General features: G+C 37.1%; 2 protein-coding genes across 2 annotated transcripts in view; one reads left to right on the top strand and one right to left on the bottom strand.

The window, feature by feature from the left end:
- The window catches only part of LOC311072984 (uncharacterized protein), a 1,552,487-nt gene that overhangs the window by 153,566 nt on the left and 1,379,306 nt on the right, over window positions 1–19,615 (top strand). The gene's annotated exons all lie outside the window — the stretch shown is intronic.
- rnf150b (ring finger protein 150b) lies at window positions 6,461–19,568 on the bottom strand. The gene is made up of 7 exons (XM_084098337.1): window positions 18,820–19,568; window positions 14,944–15,194; window positions 13,298–13,369; window positions 13,108–13,190; window positions 10,950–11,046; window positions 8,388–8,592; window positions 6,461–7,608 (listed from the first exon to the last, which is right to left on the bottom strand). Exons 1-7 carry the CDS (start codon window positions 19,268–19,270, stop codon window positions 7,508–7,510), a joined length of 1,260 nt encoding a protein of 419 aa, XP_083954463.1. The 5' UTR covers window positions 19,271–19,568; the 3' UTR covers window positions 6,461–7,507.

The following is a 19,615-nucleotide window of genomic DNA, read 5'->3' as shown; positions in this document are numbered from 1 at the left end:
AATATAAAGTTCTAAAAGAACAGCATTTATTTGAAATCAAATCTTTTGTAACATTATAAATGTCTTTATAACTTTTGATCAATATAATATATCCTTGCTGAATAACAGTATTAATTCTTTCTTTTTTTTAAATCTTACTTGAACAGAAGTGTATCAAATACCTAACTAAATATTATAGCAGTAAATACAACTTTATTAAAATGAAATATGAGCAATCACACACACAGTTTTGTGCTGAGACTCATGTTGAATGAATCTGCAGTCTCAGTCTGAACCACTGGTTCTCAATCCTGGTCCTGGGTACCCACAGCTCTGCACATTTTATATGTCTCCTTTATCAGACACACCCAGTTCAGTTCATAGAGCTCTTTCCTAACGAGCTGATGATCTGAATCAGGTGTGTTAAATGAGGGAGACATACAAACTGTGCAGAGCTGTGGGTCGCCAGGACCAGGATTGAGAACCACTGGTCTGAACTGATGTGTGATTCAGCAGAGCTGGAGATTTCACTCAAACCTCCGTCTGTGTGTGTGTGTGTGTGTGCGTTTCTCTGTCTCTGTGTGTGAATGTGTCTCTGTGTGTGTGTCTCTGTCTGTCTGTGTGTGTGTCTGTGTGTGTGTGTGTGTGTGTGTGAATGTGTCTCTGTGTATGTGTGTCTGTGTGTATGTGTCTCTCTGTGTGTGTGTGTGTGTGTGTGTCTGTGTGTGTGTGAATGTGTCTCTGTGTATGTGTGTCTGTGTGTGTCTCTGTGTTCTGTCTGTGTGTATGTGTCTCTCTGTGTGTGTGTGTGTGTGTGTGTGTGTGTCTCAGTCCTGGTGTGAGCGTGAAGAGAGATTATTCACGGCGTCCTGGAGCCTGTTTGAGATGATGGACGATGTGGTCATCGGGTCAGGAGAGACTCACTGTAAACAAATATTTTCATGATTTATCAGAACTTTTTTTCTTTTGTCAAATCAACTTAGAGATAATTAATGTGGTCCATATAACATCATAATTTGAAATTCTGTTGATTAAACCAATCTCCTTCTCTGTATTAACTCATTTCTTTATTCCAATGAACTCAAAATTAAGGCAACCAAGTAACTTACTTTTTATTTAGTTAAACCAACAGTTGTTTTGTCCAGTGTCTCTCTCTCTCTCTCTCTCTCTCTCTCTCTGTGTGTGTGTCTGCTGCCCTCTGTGGTCGAGCTGGTGAAGAACAGTCTCTGTTCATCTCAGAGTCAATATCTTGCACTGTTGGACATTTGTGTCCTTTTTCTTATATTTGTACAGGCTTTAGCTTTCCCATTTACAATATTTTACCGTGGTAAAAAGTTTCTGCCAAAATAAAATACTTATTATAAGGTGAATATACTTTATGATATATTAATATACCTGCGCCTGGACACGGCCACGAGCCTCATCAGCCCTGTGAAGACCTCATCCACACGACAGACATCGGCACTGATCCTCAACAAGCTCGTCTCCATACCGGCGTGACTCTGATCTCCAACCAGATGATCTGGATAATATTCTGAATGTTCTGATCTGACTTCTGACCTGTAATGCCTGATCATAATCACACACTGTTCGCTCGCTGGCCAGAGGAGAACTGAGCGAGTCTGGCTTCTCCAAGGGTTTTTCTCCATTCTGTCACTGATGGAGTTTTGGTTCCTTGCCACCGTCACCATTGGCTTTGGGCTTGCTTAGGGACATTTTATTTAACATTTAATTTAATATTCAACAATAATATTGATCTGCCTGCATTGACACCATTATATGAGAACTGAACTGATCTGAGCTGGACGATGACATCACGGTTTTCTCCAGAGCGGTTGTATACATATATATATAAATGAACTAAATTACTAACATTTTTACAACAAAAATTAACCTTCAATGACCTCACTTAAGCTGGACTGTGATGCTATTTTCTTCTACTGTGTTGCTTTATTCTCCTGTTATCTCTGTAAAGCTGCTTTGAAACAATCTGTGTTGTAAAAAGCGCAGTATAAATAAAGGTGACTTGACTACTGCAAAATAATAATAAATAATGAATAATAAATCAATAGACAAATAAATATACAAATGAATAAAATTAAATGAAAGAAAATAAAAGGTAAAAATCACACACACACACACACACACACACACACACACACACACACACACACACAGTGTATTTACATACTGTTTGTGTATATATATATATATATATATATATATATATATATATATATATATATATATATATATATATATATATATATATATTATAAGATGATTATAAGACGGTCATGCTCTTGGATCAACAACTTTTGTTGGTCTGGAAATAAACACCTAAATCATAATCCTGTTAACTCTAAACCAAACCATAACTAACCCTAAAAACTGAGAGACGTGACATGTTGACGAGAATACTGTTCAAGACTCAACAAGAACTGAACACGTCCTACTTGGCAAATCCACAGCAAAGAAGAATAATGCACGATCTGTAAGACTTTTTGGCAACACTTTAGTTTAGGGTCCAAATCTCACTGTTAACTAGTTGTTTATAATTATGTATATTACTAGGATATTGGCTGATTATTAGTACTTATAAAACACATAATAATGCCTTATTCTGCATGACCATATTCTACATCCCTTAATCACCCAATACCTAAACTTAACAACTACCTTAATAACTATTAAAAGCAATAATTAGGAGTTTATCGAGGGAAAAGTCGTAGTTAATAGTGAGAATTGGACCTTAATCTAAAGTGTGACTGATTTTTTTGTTTCTGCTCACCAAGGTTGCATTTATTTGCATCAAAAATACAGAAAAAATTGTGAAATATTATTACTATGTAAATCATCTGTTTTTTATGTGAATATATAGTAAAGTGTAATTTATTCCTGTGATCAAAGCTGAATTTTCAGCATCATTACTCCAGTCTTCAGTGTCACATGATCCTTCAGAAATCACTCTAATATGATGATTTGATGATCAAGAAACATTTATGATTATTATCAATGATGAAAACAGTTGTGCTGGTCATATTTTGGTGGTTATTTTTCAGGATTCTTTGAAGTCTATTATTGATATCTATTGATTTGTTTTGAGACGGTAACATCTGGTTTGCATTCTCCACTCAGACGAGTGTGTGTGTGTGTGTGCGTGTGTGTCAGGTGTGATTGTGAGAGTGTGGTCGAGGGTCACGAGTTTCACGACCTCAATATACGTCACAGATAAAGCCGAGAGCAGCGCCTCTCACACACAGAACTCAACACACACGTTTTCATCAGTCTGGATATGTACCATGGTATTTATGTGGTATTCATTGAGGTAGCATGGTGAATATGGTAATCAAATTAATATAGCATCACTGTACCACCTGTATATACACACACTATTTAGTTCCCTTATAAATATACTACCACAAATTATTGTATTATGCAAATTATGCAGGTTTATGGAAGCCTATTCGACACACTATGTAATATTTAATATAAATTTCAACTTTTTATCAAAATGATCACTGTTTTGTCATGATTTCTCTTTTTATCTCGTAATTTTGACTTTTTATCTTCTAATTACGACTTTATATGGCATAATTTCAATGTTTTATATCATAATTGACGTTTTACCTAATCATTATGACTTAGTATGTCATAATTTCTATCTCATGACTTTTAAAAATTAAATGACTATGTTGAAATTATGACACTGCATCATGATTATAAGTCAAAGTTGACAAAAAAAAAACTTTATCTCATAATTATGACTTTGTATGTCAATTTCAACTTTTTATCTCAAGGACTTTTTAACATTTAAGTGACTTAGTATGTCATAATTTTCAGTTTTAAGTCATGAGATAAAGTCAAAATTATGACAAAAACCTTTTGCAATAATTATGACTTAATTTCATTATGACTTTTTATCTCATAATTATGACTTAGCATGTCATAGTTTCTAAATAATTTATAAAATTGACAAATTCAGCTTGTCATAATGACTATCTCATAATTTTCAAAATTGACAACATCATAATTGACAGTCAGTTATGACTTAAGTAATGATTAAGAGATAAGTCATAATTATGAGTGTCATCATTTTCCATTTTAAGTCATTATAAGTCAAAATTATGACATACAACATCATAATTGACAAAGTCAGTTATGACATAAAAAGTAGATTTTTTTTCCATACGTGGTGGAAATTTGTATACTTTTTTTTAATGTTTTTTTATACAGATGTGTTTTATAAAGTCTGAAATACAGCTGTTGGTCACATGCACCCGTATTTAACCTTATTTAACCTTTGACCCATCCATGTGCAACTGAACAAACAGCCCACGATAAACAACTGAGCATAATCAATGTGCACGAGTATGTGTGTGTTTGTGTGTGTGTGTGTGTTTCAGTCATGCAGTGTGTGCAGCTGGAAAATTGATCTGTCTAAAGCCGAGAAATACTGGGACTGCTGGTTTAGAGGGATATCGAACCTGCAACGTCCCAAAACTCCTACTGCTGGCAGGCAAGAGACACAGACCAATCAAACCCATCTGAACGAGCACGGCCAATCAAATCACTCATCTGAACGAGCACGGCCAATCAAATCACTCGTCCGAACATGCACGGCCAATCAAATCACTCATCTGAACGAGCACGGCCAATCAAATCACTCATCTGAATCAGCATGGCCAATCAAATCACTCGTCCGAACAAGCACGGCCAATCAAATCACTCGTCCGAACAAGCACGGCCAATCAAATCACTCATCTGAATGAGCATGGCCAATCAAATTCCTCGTCTGAATGAGCACAGCCAATCAAATCACTCATCTGAACGAGTACGGCCAATCAAATCACTCGTCTGAAACACATGAAATAGACAATAGTATAAAAGTTATCCTCTAAAATACTGAAAATATTGTTGTCAAAACCGAATTATGCAGATCTGACCTGCTGGAGAGGATAATTTATGTTCATTTATAAGCTAAAACTCTGAGTTTTGTCAGAGTTTAATGTGAAACGTGCCCTGTGTTCAGGCATTGATCGACTGGACCGAGACCTGACCATTGGACGGATGCAGTGTCTGTTACTGATCAATAACTGTATCCTATCAGACCAATCAGGCATTCGTTTAAACCTCATTTATATCTGACAGAAACACTGAAATCTGTTTAAATCATTTTACAAAACCATATGTTTCTCATCATAAACAGTAGTATGCTACTCTAAGTTCAGAGATACCTCTGCAATTCTATCCATTTATTCTATTTCTATTGCGTGTGTAGGAAGTTCATGCTGCAGGTGCTGCCCCCATGTGGACGCGAAGCGCATGAGGACATCGGATAAAGCAGGTCTATACATCACATACACTACTCTATTCAAAAGTTGGGAATTTTAACATTTTTTTCCTTGAGAAATTTAAATTTTCATTCAACAAGGACGCATTAAACTGACGAAAAGTGACAGTAAAGACATTTATAATGTTACAAACGATTTCTGTTTCAAATAAATGCAGTTCTTTTGAACTTTCTATTCATCAAAGAATCCTAAGAAAACAAATGTTTTTACTAACATATGAGCAGCACAACTGTTTTCATCATTGATAATAATTATAAATGTTTCTTGAGCATCAAATCATCATATTAGAGTGATTTCTGAAGGATCATGTGACACTGAAGACTGGAGTAATGATGCTGAAAATTCAGCTTTGATCACAGGAATAAATTACACTTTACTATATATTCACATAGAAAACAGTTATTTTACATTCTAATTATATATAATTTTTTAAATGACTGCAATAATTCTAAAGCTTTGCCTTGCAATCCAAGTATTCTTGTTTCTAAATTGTAATTATGCACAGATGATTTTGTTATTCTAGTTACTGTTTTAATGTAATATTTGGTTTGAGATATATATATATATATATATATATATATATATATATATATATATATATATATATATATATATATATATATATATATATATATTAACATATTCCATATTTGGAATAAAATAACATTTAAAAGAGTAAAAACACTTCCTACTGAAGTCAATAGAAACGGTGAATGTCATTCTGTCTCTCAGTTCCTCGGGTGAGTGACATGACAGTTTTTCTTGTCTGTAAATGATTCGTTACTGTGGCTTGTTTGTTGTGTAACATCTTTCTGTGTTCATACGAGCAAACTGAACTAAACGTTTACTATCTCAGTCCCTCAGATGAAGCAGAAGACACAGAGAAACCTCTACATCACATCCAGACACACTTCACCACAGCAATAACATCTCACTTTCGCATTTGTTTCAACCGTCACTATCCGGAGTTTAGAATAAAGCTTGGAATGTTCATTAGTCGTTTTGGAATGTCCAGTTTTAACTGACAAGAAACACTGTAACATTTAAATGTGGCGGAATCATGTGACATCATCAACCGCAACAGATGTGAAACACTGTAAATGAGGAGGACAGGGTTTAGCCCAAAAAAGTGACATTAAAATTTATTAATATTCAAAGCACAGTCTGACTGAAACACGTGCAAAATACTGGGAACAAACCTCTACTGAGTGTGTGTGTGTGTGTGTGTGTGTGTGTGTGTGTGTGTAGTGTGTAATACAGAGAGTGATACAAACTTGTGACTGAAATCCCAATTTCAAAATGAACTCCAACCTCTAAATACATAAAGTGCATGATGGAAAAACTTGGCAATTAAGGAGAAAACAAACTCTCATATGGACAAAATTATCCTCTTATTTACAATATACAGTCAAGCCGAACGAGGAAGAACGAGTAACAGAAAATGATCATCATCTATTCACCCTCATGTCTGAATATAGTGTGCACGTCGTCTGAATTACTTTTAGAGTGAGTTTCGGAGCTTGACAGCAAAGAAAAGTGGAAAATAAAGAGATCTGGAAGGACATAAGGGTGAGTAAACAATGCATGAAGGGTTTTTTGGGCGCACTGTCCCTTTAAACGGAATCCACTGAAATCAAATAAAGTGGACAGGGCATGTTGCATGCACAGCAAACATCACATGTCCTAGAAAGTCCCACAGTTTTCCCCCAGCACAATATCCATCCAGGTCTTTGGTTAAGGGCCAAATCCCACCAAAAAAAAAAAAAAGTCTAAATACTGATACTCTTTTCTTCTTTAATACTGCAGAACTCGAGCACATCAAATGCTCCTCTATAGAAAAATAAACCACTTCTTATTGGATTTCAAAATAGTTCTTTCAACTGCGCTGGAATCACAGACAATGGTAGAACAGGCAGAGAACGACAGAAGAGACAGAGGGAATATCTGATTGTCGAGCGGAGCAGAACCGATCGTCTGCCAAGTGCTTTAGCTCAAGTACATACTGTAGTGTGCACTTCGGGGGGAAGAACCCTGCTTTTCAGAGGAGAGAGGAAGGAGGATGAACGTAACATCGGAGTATGTACTCGGCAGGCAGTGTGTTTAACGGCGAGTCACTGGCCGAAATTCCTCTGAGATTAAAGCCCAATCAACCCGGTCCGGTGGGCGTGGCTAAATCAACACTTTGGGTCGTCAGAGGGCGTGTCCATGTCCAAGTGCCCCGCCCCCAAAGCGAGAGAGCCCTCTGAACTCCCACTGACTATCGGCTGTAACTCACCTGTGGAGGAAACACAACATAGCGACTTTTATCAGTCTATATTTTAATGCGATCCTTTTTAATCAGCGTGCAAGATCAGAATCATTGCCTAATGCACTGAAAATAGAGTGGCAAATGCACTTGTGAAAAGGAAGTGCACTTAATTGTCTGAAAACCTCAAATTGAGTTTACACTGAAGTATATTCCTTATAAGTGTATTATTTCCATACTAAACACTCAAGGGCATCTGGATGGTTTGCTATTTCCATGTTATTGTTTTTTAAAGTCCCCCTGTGGTGAAAATCGAGCTTTTAATGTTGTTTATGTGTCTATGTGGTGTTTTTAATGTGCTTTAAGACAAACCATGTGTAAATTCATAAGTCGACAGCATTGCTGAGTATTTCCTCCTTAAAACTGCAGTGAACCAAAGACAGTCTCAAAAACACGCTTTGAAATCGCTGGTGTTTCTGACGTCACAAACTACCTTGTAACCAATCAGATCAACGTGTGATCGTCAACCAGTGGATCTCTGAGCTGAGTGAGTGAGTGGAGGCGGGGCTCATTTGCATATTCATAGAACCGCGCATACTAAATGAGGCAAGGGTGTCGAGTTACATTCAAGCTATTTTAAGGCATGAAGACATTTTTTTCATGTCATTTTGGTGATCAAATATGAGTTTTAATGGATACAATTATTGACAACAGGGAGACTTTAAATGCTTTTTTGTAGTAATATTACCCACAATGCATTGCACTAGAGAAGAGGAGGACTTTTCTGACATTGCGGATATCACACTTACTTTGTTCGGTTAGCAGGGTGTCCTGGGACAGGGGCTCAGAGTCCAGGAGGACCTGAGGGAGACCCACCATCCTCACGCCAGGGTCACGCCCCCCCGCGACATCCCCGCCCATGACATCATCACTCATCACCATGGCGTTGAGAGCCACGCCCCCCACGGCGAGCTCGTAGTCCAGGGGAAGTTCATTCAGACACTCGGCACTCGACTGCACACCAACATAACTCAATTACACTACATCCATAAAATAGAGTTAAATGCCACAGAATTACCTAACATACACACTAAAACAATTCAGAGACTTTTCCAGGGTTATTATAGTTAACTAAAACCATAAAATAAACTTTTGTGACTTGAAATAAAATAAACTTAAAATTTAAACTTACTTGATTTAGTAAAATATTAAAAATAATTAAAATAATTTAATAAAAACTATAAACATAAATAAAGACAACCTAACTGAAATTAAAATGAAAACAGAAAATATAAAAATAAAAACGAATTAAAAATATTATAAAAACTATAATAGTATCAGTGTGCTTGGTCAGACACAAGCTGATGTTGTTAGTGAACACTAATGTTTCATAATAAAATAAAATAAAAATCTCAAAATAATTGAATTTATTAATTAATAATTGAATTTATTATTACTATAATTGATAATAATTCATTATTAATTGAATAATAATAAATAAAATAATAATAAAGTGCATTTATTCAGACTGTAATTCAACTGTCTGCTTCTGTCTGTTAAATATTGTTAAACAGATAGTTCACCCAAAAATGAAAATTCTGTTATAAATATACCGTAAACATGAACATTCATCAACTCACACACATCAGTTGTGGTAAACGGAAGAACCAGTGAGAGGTTTGTTCTCGTACATCAAGCCGGTTCAGTTGAGCTTCTGTTTATGTTCGCTGATCAATGTTTATATGTCAATAAAAGCCTAAATTCAATCTGTCCATCATATAAAGCGATCGAGTCTCTTCAGAAAATTTGGACTAAACCGCTCAATTCATATGGATTTGTTTTACGATCTCTTTATGAGGCTTTTTGAAGTGTCAAAGTGGTAGTTACATAGCTTTCAATGGAGGGACAGAAACAGGTTTGAACTCACTCAGAGGCCCACACAGAAGAAAATGAATAGTTTAATGAAGTCATATATTTGTTTGTTTTTGTGCACAAAAAGTATTCTCGTCGCTTGATAAACTTAAGGTTGAGCCATTGTAGTCACTTGGACTATTTTAAACAATGTCTTTAAAGGGATACTTCACCTCTGGAAAGATTAATGTGTATTTAAATTGGGTCATTTATGTAGAAGAAATGTGAGAAATGTGAAATGTGTTCTAGACTGAGAAAAGCCAGAAAATTTATTTTTGGCTCATGTGGATGAAAGACAACAACTCCCAGAATGCACTTGCTTCGCTGCCCTAGGAGGCCACTCCCAAGCCACGCCTACCGGTTAGAGAGTTAAACAACAAGGCTAGGCTACTAGCGAGTCTCCGTGACGAGTCTGCCCGGGATTTCGAGATCGCCCAAAATGTCCGGGATTCGGCTTTTGCGTTCTACAGTCGCCATTCATTATGTTTACTGTGGCGAGCAGGACGAGGCTGAGGGCCGCGGGAGAACGATGAGAGGACGGTGGCGTCTTTACTGATAAGCGGCGCCTGTGAGACGCGCCGGTCTCGCATCTCTCACAGAGGAGCGGGAATTTTCTTAGCAATGTTAAAACGCACATCAACCGATCACTTGTTTAGCGTTCATGTAAACACTACATTCAGATTCACCAATCGGAATGAATTCAGTTAGATTGAAACAAAAGGTGTGCATGTAAACAATGAATGGCGACTGCAGAAAGCAAAAGCCGAATCCCGGACATTTTGGACGATTTCGACGGCCGGACATGTCCGGGAAAAAGAGGATGGTAACCCCTACTACTCAGCTTTCTCCACAGAACAAGAGCCTGCTAGCTTAGCTTCCAAAGAAAGACGGCTGACACTGTGTACATTCTGTGAGTGAGATCCCTCTATGGGCGGGTTGAAAACATGCAGAACAGCTCCTCCTACTGGCTGTAGTCTTTAGCCTCTGGCCAAAAAAATCCTCCGATGACGCAAAATGACGATTTTTGCGTCATCGGAGGATTTTTTCCAGACAAAAAATACATAAATCTGTCATCTCAGGGGGATATGAGGGTAGAAAGCAAGGTAATTCGAAAAAACTACAGGCTTTCTACTAATACAAAGCTTAATGCTAAATCCTGAAGTATCCCTTTAAAAACTTTTCTGGGCCGGCGAGTTTCAATAACACAGAAGCCTATGAAGTAGTGAGACAGCTCTCAGATTTAATCAAAAATATCTTAATTTGTGTTGTGAAGATGAACGAAAGTCTAACAGGGTTGGAACAACAAGAGGGTGAGTAATTACTGACAGAATTTTCATTTTTGGGTGAACTGTCCCTTTAAGCTCATTTCTCTTTCTCAAGGAGGACAAAAACATGTCCAAACAGCACATGACACACTCGCCAGCCCTCTGTGCAGCGATGAAGGAGAGAGAAACACTAACCGTGAGGCCGAGAGCTTTGAGGATGTTCATTTTACACATGGGACACGTGCGGTGGTCCACCAGCCAGGGGTCGACACAGCCTTTATGAAACAGATGCCTGACAGACGGAGAGAAACATGAGATTATCAGTCGAAACACAATCCACTCGCTCGCTCAATGGTCTAGTGCACAATTTTACATCCTCTTTTTGTATTCAATTTGAATAATTATTAATTTTGTTGGAGATTTTTGGTTGTATTCATTGTAAATTTACACTGTAGATTTAAATTAGTAATATAATATAACACAATATAATTTATATAGATAGTTAGAATAGTTATATATTATATATATATTTAAAAAACAAACAGCTTCAATGGAATTAGTAACTTGTAGTTTAGTTAAATACTTTTATTTATTTAAACTATTTATGATGACATTATCACCCTATTTGAGACGCTCGCTGTTAAATACTGTTATAATACTGTTATTTAAATTAGCAATATAATATGATATATAAGTAATTGCAAAATATTGTTACTGTACAGCATACATAACTTGTAATGTACTTGACTGACTAATACATTTTTGTTGTGTTTTTTTGTTGTTGTAGTAAGTGTAATAAAATATAAAGTCAATAATTTAAGTGTATAGTTACGCAACTAAAAATATCAACTTCAATGTAGTTAACTAATTGTAAAAGTTAAATGTATTTAGGATTTTTTGTTGTAGTAATTAATATAATATAATATAATATAATATAATATAATATAATATAATATAATATAATAGTACATTTTTAAGAGTATAGTTATGCTACTAAAAAACATCAGCTTTAATGTAGTTAACTAATTTTATTTTTGGGTATATTTAGAATTTTTTGTTGTAGTAACAACATAACAACGTAATGTAACAATGTAACAGCTTCAATGTAGTTAACTCATTTAATTTTTTGCTTTATTTAGGATTTTTGTGGAAATAGTTAATATAATATAATATATGTAAAATTTTAAGCATATAGTTACGCTACTAAAACATTAGCTTTAATATAGTCAACTAATTTTATTTTTGGGTGTATTTAAGATTTTTTGATATAGTAACAACATTATGTAACGTAACATAACATAATGTATATAACAACGTAACATAACGCAACATAACGTGACAACATAGCGCAACGCACCGTAAAATAACAGTGTAATGTACCGTAACATAACAGTGTAACGTACCGTAACATAACATAACAACATAGCGTAACGTACCGTAACATAACGCAACATAATGTAACGTACTGTAACATAACGCAACATAATGTAACGTACTGTAACATAACGCAACATAATGTAACGTACTGTAACATAACGCAACTTATACCATGGTCTGGGTGAATACTCGATTCTGATTGGCTGCAGGGTGTCCATTAAAAAGTGACAATGTACACCTAGGAAAGGCGTCCCGTCAATTTGTCTGATGACAGTTCTAAATGATTGCGCTGGCTCAAACTCACTGATCAACTGCTGCGGTCGGGTCGCTGTGGCCACGTTGCTTGGCAACGCCTGTATACGGGAGATATTAAATAGTGCGCTCGACTTAATAAATAAAAACCCTCATGATTTTTACTCTAAAACACATTAAAGTATTATTAATCGATTAAATATTTATTTCTTTCGTAAGTGACCATGGTATAAGCGGGTTAATGCCCTTCGAGGTGTCCATTATCAGGTATCAGGAGGCCGTCGTCCATTAATACCTGATAATGGACACCTCGTCGGGCATTAACCCTTACATAACATAACATAACGTACCGTAACATAACAGCGTAACAAAACGTAACATCATATAGCGTAACATAACAGCGTAATATAATGCAACATAACGTAACAACATAGCGTAACGTACCGTAACATAACGCAACATAACATAGCGTAACGTAGAGTAACATAACAGCGTAACTAACGCAACTTACCGTAACATAACAACATAACATAATGTAGCGTAACGTGACAACATATCGTATCATAACGAACTGTAACAACATAACGCCGTAACATAACGTAACAGCTTCAATGTAGTTAACTAATTCGATTTTTGCTGTATTTAGACTGTTTTTGTTGTAGTAACTATCTAGTAGTGTAGTGTAGTTAACTAGTCTTATCAGTGCAGTCAGGTGTGTGTTTACCTGCAGGGTAAGATTCTCACTACATCATTTGGCTTATAACCTTCGATACACACGGCACAGTTATCAAAATCACTCTCCGTTTCCTAAAGGAAAACACACACACACACACACACACACACACACACACACAGAATTCAGTATCAGCAGAAATCACTAGTTAAAAGATACTCAATGTTTATCTGCCGTTCACCTGATCGCCTTTCCTGATGGTCCGCACTTGTAATTGGCTGATGGCTTTTTTGGCAGCGTCGCCCAGCCTCCGCTGACCAATCAGAGAACAGAAGGTGATTAATTAATGCACGAGTCCTTTGACCTCAGTCTGTTATTTTCCACAACCTTCTCTCTTTGTTTTTTTGTTATTATCATAAAAGCTGTAATGAAGGGCTGTGTTTGCATTCAACTGCAGTTGCTTTCCTGTGATGAAAGTCACTTCCTGTGGCCTGTAATCATGTTTTAGGGTCTCGCTCAAACACACACAAACATGCAAACTATGCAATAGTGGCGGAGCACAAGAATGTGGTTTGATCTCAGGACTGCACAAACAGAGTGGAAAAAAACAGATTTGTAGGGCAGTTGTTTGTTTGTTTTGGTTAATGAATTTAAGACAAAGATAATAATTGTAAAATTACAATACAACTACTACTACTGAAATAAAAATTATTACACTACTACTAAATAAAAATATAAAATATTGTAAATAAAAAATTGTAAATATGAATAATGTAATATTTCACTGTATAATAAATTTGAGTGTAAAAAAAAAAATATTTTATTTTACATTACAACTTTACATTCAACAAGATAATAATAATTGTATTACTAGTACTAAAAACTTAATTAGAAATTTTACTAATGTAATGTTTCACTGTAAAATAACAGATGTCAGTATAAGAAAATTATATTATATAGTTATTTAGATTTATATACTTAATAATACTTTTATTTTACATTACATATGTATATTTATTATTATTACTAATACATAAAAATATAAAAACTACTAAATAAAACAAAATTGGAAAAGTTATACATGTATGATAGTTCACCCAAAAATGAAAATTAGCCCATGATTTACTCACCCTCAAGTCATCCTAGGTGTATATGACACTCTTCTTTCAGACGAATACAATCAGAGTTATATAAAAAAAATGTCCTGGCTCTTCCCAGCTTTATATGGGAGTCAATGGGTATATTTTTTTGGAAGTCGATCAGAGCCCATCCATTCTTCATAAAAGTGCATCTCTCCATCATTAAACTGCTCTGGGGGGTTAATAAAGGCCTTCTGAAGTGATGCGATGCGTTTGTGTAAGAAAAATATCCATATTTAAAACTTTATCGACTAAAATAACTTGCCAAGTGTTACTCTTTTGGCACAAGTCAACTTGCATTTGGCCGTCTGCTGAAAACTAGTTATTTTAGTCGATAAAGTTTTAAATATGGATATTTTTCCTACACGAACGCATCGCTTCACTACAGAAGGCCTTTATTAACCCCCCAGAGCAGTGTGGAGCACTTTCATCACGAATGGATGGGCTCTGATCGACTTCCAAAAAAATATACCCATTGACTCCCATTATAAAGCTGGGAAGAGCCAGGACATTTTTTTTTATATAACTCTGATTGTATTCGTCTGAAAGAAGAATGTCATATACACCTAGGATGACTTGAGGGAGAGTAAATCATGGGCTAATTTTCATTTTTGGGTGAACTATCCCTTTTCTTGCACAAAGCCATATTGCAATTTTGGTTTAATTTAAAGTAATCATGCAGTATTTGGACACTTCAGCTGCACTTTAAGCAAAACAGTTGATGAAAGGAAGTTTATTGGGATTGGACCTGGTTGCGGTCCCTGGCGTTGGCGTATCTGAACCGCTGGATGTAGTAAAAGACGAGCCAGGCCAGAGAGATGATCATGAGGATGATGAAGGAGATGGAGACGAAGACCACGGAGGTGCGGCTGACGTATTTCTGGAGGTTTCGAGTTCCTATGGTGATGTGCATGTGAACCGTGATGTTCCTCTCCAACAGAAGAACCAACTCACGACCCTTCGGCTCGGGAATCATGATGGCCACCACATCACTAGTGCCTGAAAGAGAGATCAACCGTCAACCAAACGCTAAACTAGAGGAATTAAGGGCAGCGTTTTCAGATATAACAGTTCATGCAGTGTGTAATAAAGATGTTTGTGGATGTAAAAGGTCCGCAAAGTTTAAAAAAATCAAAGTGCAGATAAATAAAGTTGTCTCCTAAAAGAAAGTAGTGATTCTGAAATCCTGACACGGGTTGCAATAATTCCAGTCTTAGTTCCTGTTACAAACCTACGTAACAATGTTATAATTTTCCATAATGCCACATGCCAGTCTTCATCAGCTGCCAACAAACTACATCAGGGCTGTGTTCAGCCCCGACAAAACGTTGCACAACGTTTTTTAAACAGAAACGGTGATGTGTTGAACACACTGTTCTGATGACGCAAGAGTTGCAACTATGGCAGCTGAGAAGGCCATTCTTTGTGTTCTTTGTGAAGAATTTTCTGAGCCTGATGAAGTCGGTATAAATATGTGTTTAATACTACAAAATATGCCCGATGTTACAGTTACTGCACTTGCCGCCCAGAACAAAAGAGAACATCCCAGTCGAGTGAAGGGATTGCTGAAACTGAAGCACACATCTTACCTAATTCAGACTAAAACACATCTATTTAGCCTCACATACTGACTTTATTTGTAGTTCATGTTTTAATACCCTGTATTTTCTTTCTCATTTTTAGGAAAAGCACTTAATTACCATTGTTTATTTCTATACCAAATGTCATACACTTGCAATGAAGCTAAAAATATAAACAACTACATCATTATGTTGATATCCTATATTTTTACAATAAAACTTACGACAAACATGTCTTCTAATATCCTCAGTTGTTGTGTATACCGAGCTGCATCGAACACATTTGTAAATTACTTTCCTTGAACCCATTGTGCGAGTTCACTTTAACACCGCGTGCTTTATATACATGTTGCTGCTGATTGGACTGCAGTTCTGACACACCCACCGCACACCGGTGCACGCCGTTTCCAGGAAACATGACGTTCAACCCGGAAGCCGTAGCAAAACGTTGCACACCGTTTTGAACTTGAACGTGCCCCTGCTTTTACCCTCAAACACTGTAGTTAAAGACTGGTAGAGTTTTGATAGGACCAATCAGAGCAGAGTAGACCAATCAGAACAGACCGAGTCATCTGACCAATCAGAGCAGAGTAGACCAATCAGAACAGACTGGGTCATCTGACCAATCAGAGCAGAGTAGACCAATCACAACAGACTGGAACATCTGACCAATCAGAGCAGAGTAGACCAATCACAACAGACTGGAACATCTGACCAATCAGAGCAGAGTAGACCAATCAGAACAGACTGGGTCATCTGACCAATCAGAGCAGAGTAGACCAATCACAACAGACTAAGTCATCTGACCAATCAGAGCAGAGTAGACCCATCACAACAGACCGAGTCATCTGACCAATCAGAGCAGAGTAGACCAATCACAACAGACTGGGTCATCTGACCAATCAGAGCAGAGTAGACCCATCACAACAGACTGAGTCATCTGACCAATCAGAGCAAAGGAAGCTTGCGGAAAGGCGAGGTTTAGAGAGATGGAAACTTCAAACGAACCGTGTTTTTTGACCTTGAATACATGTACATCTGTTGAATTAGACTCCAAAACAGATTAGGAACCTTTAAAAAAAAATCACAATGTGGCACTTTATTTGGTATTTTATATAAACCGTTATAGTTATTAAAATCATTCATTAGCTTGTATTTAAACTTTAGTGTCATTTTTAGTCATTTAAATTGTGCTTTCATCATTTTTATTAGTTTTTGTTGGTTTTTAATATTATAAATTTAGGTTTAATTTATTTATATTTCAGGTTTTATTACCAAACAAGCATTCACCACGCATAACGTTATATGCATTTAATATCACTCATAACTAGATAAGCACTTATGCAAACAATTACTGTACGCATTGACCATCATAATCCAGACATGCATTAATAATGACGCATCAGTCAACAATCCAAATGCAATCACCATGATGCATAACCTAACATAACACACAATTTATCTTCACACAAAACACAATCACACTACATATGCATTCATCGTCACTCATATCCATGCATTTATCAAATCACATATGCATTCACCAGCACACACAATTATGCATTTTTTACACATGCACCAAAACAACAGATATGAAAGATATGCATAAGCCATCACTCATAACCTAACATGAATACAACTGCATATAACCAAGGCAAGCATGCATTCAACACACATAACCATTTATTATTAATTATAATTTATTATCACTCATAACTAGATATGCATTTAGTTCTTATTTATTTCCGGCATGTCCTTTCACTTTTCACTACTTCAACTCAAACTTATTAAGTTGCCAAGGCAACATAGACTATCGATTTTTAATGCAATACTAGTATTTTATTCCAATTAACAAAAACATGTTTTAAATAGTCTTAGTCTTTGTAACCAATAATTACCCTGGTTTAAAAGCAGTGAAAACCCCCTTAACCCAGATGAAAATGCAAACTTCAAAGCGAGAATGAAAGATACAGAACAAAGAGAGGAACTTAAGCAACATTTCTGCAGGCCTTCACAGCGCCAGATAAAACTCTCACAGCGCTACAGGTTTCCTCTGAGACGAGAAATGATGTGATCCAGTCGAGCCTGAATGCAACATCAGGTCTAAAGCATCGCTCACGACTTCCAGATGTGAGAGAACATGCAAACACAGCTGGACGCCTGCAAACTCTGGTCAGGAGCGCAGCAGCATCACACACACTCAAACACTGATCTTTCTGATACAGAATACTCACTATTGTACATTAATACAGAACCCATGTTATTAAAACAAATTACTAATTTTAATAATGGCATACTTTCATATTACTCAGGACATGTACAGTAGAAGCCCAGTCTGATGTGAAGTGTTTTAAGAGACAAAAACACAGCTTGAAATAAAGCAATAAACTTAAGCTGCCTTTGTTGACATCAGACATTTGTGAACAGCTGGATCTCACAATCCTGACTGACACATCCACAACCACACATTTATCACTAGATATGCACTTAGCATTTGTAAAACACATATGCATACACCATCACATTTGGGAAGTCATGCATTCATCATCACACATTTACCAAAACACTATCAAATATGCAAAACCAATTCACATGATGCATAACCTAATATGCATTTACAAACACACATAACAAGACATGCATTTACCATCACAAACAACACATATACACTGAATATCACAAATAACTACATATGCATACATCAAATCGCATATGCATTCACCAACACACAACTAGATATGCATCACACATGCATAAGCCATCACATTTAAGGAAGCCATTTATCATCACACATTTACCAAAACACAAACAAACTTGCATGACATGCATGCATTCACCATGATGCATAACCTAATGTGCATAATATGATTAACTGCATGTCTAATTATGTGTGTTAGTGAATGCATATGTGATATTACGCATGCATATGCACTTAGTAACACAAATAACTGCATATGCATTCATCAAATATTACACATAAGCACAGATGCGCTAGCCATCACTCATAACCTAACTAGACATTTCTCAAGCGCACGTGCATTCACCTGGATGCGGCATGGTGATCGTCTCATTGGGGTTGGAGGATCCCACGTTGAATATGACCACAGCTGACGCGTTGTGTCCCACGGCGTGTCTAATTTTATCTTTGAACGTGCAGTTTCCCCTGCTGATAAGTGCGATCCACGCGCCGTGCGCGCGCGGGGTGAACCTGCTGTTGGGGTCGCACGCTTGTCTGTCCTGCGTCGTGGCGGGCATCGCCAACACGCCCCTGGCCTCGCGCTTGAGCGAGTGCTCCCCGTAACGCCCGCACTCCGTCTTCTCAGTCCGCACTTCGGCCGTGTCCGGGTCCACGTACGTGATGTTGACGAACGCCGTGTACCATTCCTCCTTCTCGGCCACCGTGAAGTCCAAACACAGCAGATGCACGAAGCAGAAGGACAGGAGCCAGGTGGACAGAGCCAGACTACGACACGCCTGGATCACAGACAGTGCCATTACTGTTATTGTTGTTATTGTTATTGTTATGATGAGTCTAGCGGCCGCGAGTCGCGCGTTCACTCCATAATCTCCCTCTTTGTGCGTCTTTACGCGGCGCAATAACCGACACTCATGAGTTAACTGTATTAAACACTCGACTTAGAAGAGCGAATATTTGGATTAATAAACCCTAGAGCCTGTTGCATGCACCAGAGGCGCGTTGTTTGGGTTAAAACGCGAGCAGAAGCGGTGCGACGGAGGCATGCTGTCGGATGTTTTCGGCCTTCAGCTGCTTTGACAAAACCTGAGCGCGAACTGAGGAAACAGCGGCCACTAGCGGCGGAGGATGATCTGCGCATGCGC

Source organism: Abramis brama (genome assembly GCF_963993115.1).
Source record: "Abramis brama genome assembly, chromosome: 22".
NCBI lineage: Eukaryota > Metazoa > Chordata > Actinopteri > Cypriniformes > Leuciscidae > Abramis > Abramis brama.
This window is presented reverse-complemented; position numbering and strand designations above follow the sequence as displayed.

Bases quoted from the DNA above. Each gene is read 5' to 3' on its own strand.
- rnf150b (XM_084098337.1), bottom strand. From the start codon at position 19,270: ATGGCACTGTCTGTGATCCAGGCGTGTCGTAGTCTGGCTCTGTCCACC. The intron at 13,370-14,943 runs GTCCAATCCCAA...CTGATTGGTCAG, and splicing joins ACGCCAGGGACCGCAACCAG to CGGAGGCTGGGCGACGCTGC. The intron at 11,047-13,107 runs GTAAACACACAC...TCCGTCTGTCAG, and splicing joins GTGAGAATCTTACCCTGCAG to GCATCTGTTTCATAAAGGCT.